General features: G+C 36.6%; 1 protein-coding gene across 2 annotated transcripts in view; it reads right to left on the bottom strand.

Annotated features, from left to right (window-relative positions):
* taok1a (TAO kinase 1a) overlaps positions 1–7,217 on the bottom strand; it is a 276,152-nt gene that overhangs the window by 8,558 nt on the left and 260,377 nt on the right. For both annotated transcript variants that reach the window (XM_028806658.2, XM_051930844.1), the window contains exons 18-20: positions 2,459–2,698; positions 471–683; positions 139–321 (exon numbers count right to left, since the gene is read on the bottom strand). In XM_028806658.2, coding sequence (XP_028662491.2) covers positions 139–321; positions 471–683; positions 2,459–2,698 — 636 coding nt within the window. The remainder of the gene's footprint in view (positions 1–138; positions 322–470; positions 684–2,458; positions 2,699–7,217) is intronic.

Here is a 7,217-nt window from a genome sequence, read left to right as displayed (position 1 = left end):
TAGAGATCAATTTAAGCCCTAGAGGGAAACAAATCATAGTTCATGACTGCCATACACCACATGTGCTTGTAATAGTAAGGGTTGGACTAAAACAAACAATACTACTCTTTAGCTATACTGCAACACCTGTGAACAAACCTTTTGTTCGAGCAGTGCTCGACGCAATGATACTCTCTGTTCCAGGTCCTTGCGCTCTCGCTCATGCTGTGCATCTGTTTGCATTTTTATTTTACTCTGGTAAGCATTCAGCAGCTCAAGTTCTTGCTGCAACTGCATCTTCAGTACCTGACATTCTGCTTCTTGAGCTTCATCTAAGCGAAGCTGCAAGAGAAGAGAAATGTTACTTAGCAGGCTGGGCTATTTGAACCAAAGGGTCACAGTACTATTAAGCAGGTAGTTAACAAGTTTTAATTTCATCTATAACAAATATTCATTCATCTTTTATTTTTATAACCAATATAAAAAGTTACCGCTTGTGTCGAAAGCATTTCATTGATGCTGTGATCATACTGCTCAGCTAGGATGGCCAACTTTCGAGTCTGCTCCTCCTTCAACCTCTTCAGTACAGCTTTGTGGTCACTTTTAGGAGTTGTCTCCAGAAGGTGATTACGAAGAGCCTTGTATTGCCGGGTCTGGATTTTGCATGTGTCCTGAAACTGCTTTTTTATCTGCAGTTCCTTTGACTGAAATATAAATCAGATAGAGAGAAGACACGGAGTAGAGTAAAACAACAGTTTTCATGTATTAAAACTTGCTTTGTACATATTCGTGTAAAATCTACTCTTAATAAGCAATCAGTCAAGTAATTACAAACTTTAAAAATGAAGCGTGACATGCTACTGTCTGTAGCTTAAGACTACTTCTGTTAGGTCTTATTCTCCCAGTTTGCTTCAACTTTGACCGTTACATCATGCTGTACAATCCAAGTGTTGACTACAAGTTTGTCTCACAATGCTAGATATCCCTTCATTTTAAAAATTGTTTCTGCTAGTCTTTCTGGCAGTAGCCATATGAGTAGAATGACCAGTGCTAAAACTCCAAATAAGAATTTTGTTCTATCCACAACCCATGGAATTAGACACTTTATTCAGTAAAGCTCTAACTTTTTCAGTAATAAAATAATGGGAATTTTGAGTCAGCTGATCAAGACTCCTAAGAAGAAGGGGGAACAAAAGGAAAATGTGGAAGACAACTTAAAACACAGACGTGCCTCCAAAGCACAAAACAGAATCTTTCATTCTAACAAAAGGCCTAAACACTAAGGTTAATAAACATGAGGCTGAACAACTCAAAACCTAAGCCTGCAATAATTAAGATAACTTTATGAACCTGAGCAGGCTAAACCTTTTTCTCCTTTTTTACACTGGTAACGATTTTGTACAGTCTTGATTCTGGAAGTAACAACAGCTGAAACTTTTTATTGCAACAGATCTCAACTATAGTATTTGCTTTTAATTTAAAAAATGTATTTTTAATTTAGAATATACCAAATATATTCATTATGAGTATCTTAACATATTTTCTGTTTCTCTTTTATAAAATAAATTGGCATTTAAGAGAAAATAAGTTGTAACGAGCACACATACAACTGACAATTAGTTGCTTTCACAATCATTTGTCACTCCTCTTGAGTTTAAAATCATACATGCAACTACTGTAAAGGAAAACTACTGGTAATCATACATCTATTACATCAACTAACAGATTTTAACAAATATTTGCTATCAGGTACCACTGAATTAGCCTATTAGATTTCATCTATTTTTAAGACACAGATCAGGTAGCAGTAACTTTGTCCAATACGTTTCAATTATAATACCACTTCTCACAAGAAGCAGAATATACAGATAATTACTTGACTAACATATTTATTTACAGTATCAATTAACAATTTTCATGTAAGTCTACAGCGGAGAGTTTCCAACAGTGGCATAACAACTTGATTCAATACAGGCCACAGAAAATAAGTAAAGGAAATTTTGCTTTGTCATAATGTTATGAGATACACGTTATATTTTATACAAAAGCTGCCTTTACTGTTTAACTTTTTAGATTATAATTTATGAATATGACATAAAATTGTATTAAAAACACTACATGATTTAAATTCATTTTTTTCACTTGATAACTAAGTTGTTTAAGAAATTTAATTTGTTGCAATTTTTCATACAATAAAAACATTTCATTATATATATAACAGCTCACTTTCCTTCTATATATTTAAGTTTTAGCTTTAATCAATTATTTTTCATCTGTTGTCCATTTATAGTTTATGGAACAAGAGGAAGTGGCCACACTGACAGATAATCTAGAACCATAAAGGCTAAGGACTGCCTAGATAAGACATCAAAATGAAAACAAGATCTGCATGTGCAGATACTTAATTAACAAAACATTAACTCTCTAAAGAGTTTGGCCTGTGACAAGGAGCAATGTTGAACAATAGCAACGCATGTACCTTCAGGCTCTTCGGTTGCTGTCTGACCTCCATCGCATGTTTTCGCCGTAGCTCTCGCTCTCGTCTCTTATTGTACTCCAACTGGTTAGTGAGTTCTGTTTGATGTTGTAAGCGGATTAATTCACAGCGCATCTTCTGGATGGTATTCAGGTGTCTGAACTCTAATTCCTGCATTGACTCATGGTGTCGCAGCAACATGGCATGCTCAAGATCTTTCTGTGTCTGCCGCTTGTTCAGTTCCTAAATAAAGGAAAAGTGCAAGTAATAAATTAGTCTATCAGAAACAGAGTCTGAGATTCTTTTTAAGTACCTTTTAATATTTCATGGTTAAAACAAAAATTACAATATGCATTAAATATAATTTCTACCTACAAGTATGATTTAGCATTATGATTATTAAAGCACTACACCACACTGTGTCTTAAGCCTAAACTAACCCCTTTTGCAATACACCATTAAAGATTGAGAGTTAAAACTCTTTTTACTTTGCTTTGCATTTAAATTACTGAGGGCTATAGCTACTACATCAAGAAATTAATAACTTATGGAAAAGTGCTGTAGTTGGGATTATCCACATCACTACAGCTATTCTTCACCTAACTTGCATTGCAATAACTTTTCCACACACAAGAAGCAGTACAGAGGTATGAGACAAATATTACATGCTATAGGGCCATTATTGTCACATTACTAAGTTCAGCATTTTGATTCTTATTTAAATAAATCTAAATAAGGAGAAAACAGAAATCTTAATGATTGGCAAAAATGAATAAAATGAGGATATTAGAAATAAACCTTATCCATTAGGCATAAAAGTCAAGACAGAGGTAAAGAATTTAGGGGTTACAGGACTATCCAAAAAAGACATCAATCGATTGCAACTAGTGCAGAATGCAGCTGCCAGAACCTTAACTAGGAAAAGAAAATCCGTGCACATCTCTCCAGTTTTGAAGTCACTACACTGGTTACCTGTGCCATTCAGAATTGACTTAAAAATACTGCTTATGGTTTACAAACTCTTAAATAATCTTGCTCCATCCTATATTTTTCGGAATGTCTTTCACCTTACACTCAAAATTGTAACCTTACATCTTCAAATGAGTGTCTGCTTATAATTCCAAGAGGTAAACTTAAAAGAACCGGTGAGGCGGCCTTCTGCTGTCATGCACCTAAAATCTGGAATAGCTTACCAATAGAAACTCGAAATGCTAATATGGTGGAGCACTTTAAAATTTTAAACTACTAAAAACAGTTAGCTGTTAACTGGATGTATCAGAAGTATTATGTAACTAACAAAGCACTTGTTTATTTATTTTTTTAACCAGGGGCTAATATGATTAGTTATTTGGAGTTCCTTACTCTTGAACATGCTATATACAAATTGTCTATGAGTAAAACATTTGTGCCGTAGATCAACTCTTGCTTTTCCTGGTGACTGACCTGAACTTTTCTGGACTAGGAATACTAGGAATTTATGGTTTAAATATAAATTTCACCGTTTGGCACATCCTGTAAAAATAGTAGCCTCAATCAGATTTAAATGTTATGCACTGATCAGTAATCTTGTATAATCACAGATTTTAAGGTTTAGATCAAAAGCAATATACACTGAAGAGTATTTTACTTTAATTACATACATCTTTGACATTTACAGGTTGCACATTTACATGGAGCATGCTTTGAATTGAATATCTTAATCATTGTACAGAAAAGATCATATGAAAAGAGATAATATGCTAAACTGTGTGTGATATCCTAGTGTTTAAAACAGAACCAAATTAGTGACAGTACTCTATTTAGTTGACGTCTTGCTTCTCATTTCTTTTCGTTACTACTTTTATAGGACTTTTTAAGTTGATTGTGGATATATGTGCGTGTAAGAGGGGGTGGATGGCAGTCCTGTGCTACACTAGCATTCGATCTTTGGGGTGTGTCGGTACACATATTCTCCTGCTCCATCTTCTATTCCTTTACTGAGCTGAGCAAGCATTTAAACTTACCAAAAAATGCTGTTGCCCCTGTATTTTACTAAACAGAACTAAACTAAACAGAATGTAGGATTTTTGTTGATGAGTGAGTCAACTTTGCATTTTGTACATACCTGTATATAGATTTTGAAAACAAGTATCTATTGGAGAGAGAGAAAGCAATCGTTGCTGGTAAAAGGAAGTAGAGAGTGTGCAAACATTTGTTGTTTTAGATGGAGCAGAATTCAAGAGCTAGTACAACAGCTACAGGAGTTCAGAAATTTGGAAATAGTCTGATTTTAAACAGCAGGCATGTCTGAATAAAGGGAGGAAAAAACCTCATTAGACAAAGCTATTAGCAGGGTGTTTTGAGAACCTTTTTTTTTCCTTTTTAAAATATTCTACACAATTTTTCAACATAATTAACTTCATGCTTTGGGGCCTATGTACATTTTTCCAACAAAGCTAATTCAAAGAAAAAAAAAACAGGAGCACACCTTTCACAGAGCAAGCAGATCGTGAGTGAAAAACATTATAGTTGCATGTTTCTTTTCCCTTTAAGAACTTGTAATGTAAAATCTTAAACTTTAAAATGTAAATGAAACCCATTATCATTCTTAGGTTCAACCTATAAAAGGTTAATTTAATAATCGTCTCCTTATTCTGTTTTCTAATTTAGGCTCTTTTAATTGATAATCAGGTAACAATTTGTGTTTTATTTTCCTTTCAAAACAGCAATCATGCCTACTCCCATACAAGAGAATTGTAAAATACAAAATACATATAGACAGTAGCAGATTCTATGTCTGAAATGAAAAGTGTTAGCAAGTACACTATTATGGAACTGTCAAGCACTGCAGGAACTTTTTTTTGTTCTCCATTTTTAGGAGCAGTTTTTGCTCTTACTGACTGAACTGATTATATGGAATTTATGCTGAAATTTTAAATTATAGTGACAGGCATATCTATCAAATTATTGCTTTTTTGGCACTGTGAGTATAAACTTTTACCCAGCCACAGGGGATGCACAAATCAGTGTGTTTCTTTGTGCTGGTCCCAAGCCCGGATAAATGGGGAGGGTTACGTCAGGAAGGGCATCCGGTGTAAAATTTTACCAAATCAATATGCGGACAATAATACAAATTTCCATGCCGGATCGTTTGAGCCCGGGTTAACAACAACTGCCACCAGTACTGTTAGCCAACAGGGTGCTGGTGGAAATTGGGCTACTGCTGGCAGAAGAAGAAGAAGAGGGGGGAGACGTGTCCGGAGGCAGAAGGAGAGGAGGAAGGTAAAGAGAGTGGAACTGAAGGTAGGAACATTGAATGTTGGCGGTATGACTGGTAAGGGGAGAGAATTAGCAGATATGATGGAGAGAAGGAAGGTTGATATATTGTGCGTGCAAGAGACTAAATGGAAGGGGAGTAAGGCCAGGTGGATCAGAGGTGGATTCAAATTGTTCTATCATGGTGTGGATAGGAGGAGAAATAAAGTAGGGGTTATTCTGAAGGAAGAGTATGTCAAGAGTGTTTCGGAGGTGAAAAGAGTGTCAGACAGAGTAATGATTATGAAGCTGGAAACTGGAGGTGTGATGAATGTTTTTAGTGTATATGCCCCACAAGTTGGGTGTGCAAGGGCTGAGAAAGAAGATTTTTGGAGTGAGTTGGATGAAGTGATGAACAGTGTACCCAAGGAACAGAAAGTGGTGATTGGAGCAGATTTCAATGGACATGCTGGTGAAGGGAACAGACAAGATGAGGAGGTGATCGGTAGGTATGGTGTCAAGGAGAGGAATGAAGAAGGTCAGATGATAGTGGATTTTGCCAAAAGGATTAACATGGCTGTGGTGAATACGTATTTTAAGAAGAGGGAGGAACATAAGGTTACAAACAAGAGAAAGATGCACACAGGTAGATTACATCCTATGCAGAAGAGTCAATCTGAAGGAGAATAAAGACTGCAAAGTGGTGGCAGGGGAAAGTGTAGTTAAGCAGCATAGGATGGTGGTCTGTAGGATGACGTTGGAGATCAAGAAGAGGAAAAGAGTGAGGGCAGAGCCAAAGATCAAATGGTGGAAGTTGAAAAAGGAAGATTGCAAGGTTGAGTTTTGGGAGAATGTGAGACAGGCACTGGGTGGTAGTGAAGAATTACCAGATAGTTAGGAAATTACAGCAGATGTAGTAAGGGTGACAGCAAGAAGGGTGCTTGGCATGACATCTGGACAGAGGAAGGAGGAAAAGGAAACCTGGTGGTGGAATGAGGAAATACAGGAAAGTATACAGAGGAAGAGGATGACAAAGAAAAAGTGGGATAGTTAGAGAGATGCAGAAAGTAGACAAGAGTACAAGGAAATAAGGCGCAAGATGAAGAGAGTGGTGGCGAAGGCTAAAGAAAAGGCATAGGATGAGTTGTATGAGAGGTTGGACACTAAGGAGGGAGAAAAGGACCTGTACCAATTGGCTAGACAGAGGGACCGAGCTGGCAAAAATGTGCAGCAGGTTAGGGTGATAAAGGGTAAAGATGGAAACGTACTCACAAGTGAGGAGAGTGTGTTGAGCAGATGGAAAGAGTACTTTGAGAGGTTGATGAATGAAGAGAACGAGAGAGAAGAGGTTGGATGATGTGGAGATAGTGAATCAGGAAGTGCAACGGATTAGCAAGGAGGAAGTAAGGACAGCTATGAAGAGGATGAAGAATGGAAAAGCCGTTGGTCCAGATGACATACCTATGGAAGCATGGAGGTGTTAAGGAGAGATGGCAGTGGAGTTTTTAACCAGATTGTTTAATGGTAT

Source organism: Erpetoichthys calabaricus, chromosome 8 (assembly GCF_900747795.2).
Source record: "Erpetoichthys calabaricus chromosome 8, fErpCal1.3, whole genome shotgun sequence".
NCBI classification, from domain to species: Eukaryota; Metazoa; Chordata; class Cladistia; order Polypteriformes; family Polypteridae; genus Erpetoichthys; species Erpetoichthys calabaricus.
This window is presented reverse-complemented; position numbering and strand designations above follow the sequence as displayed.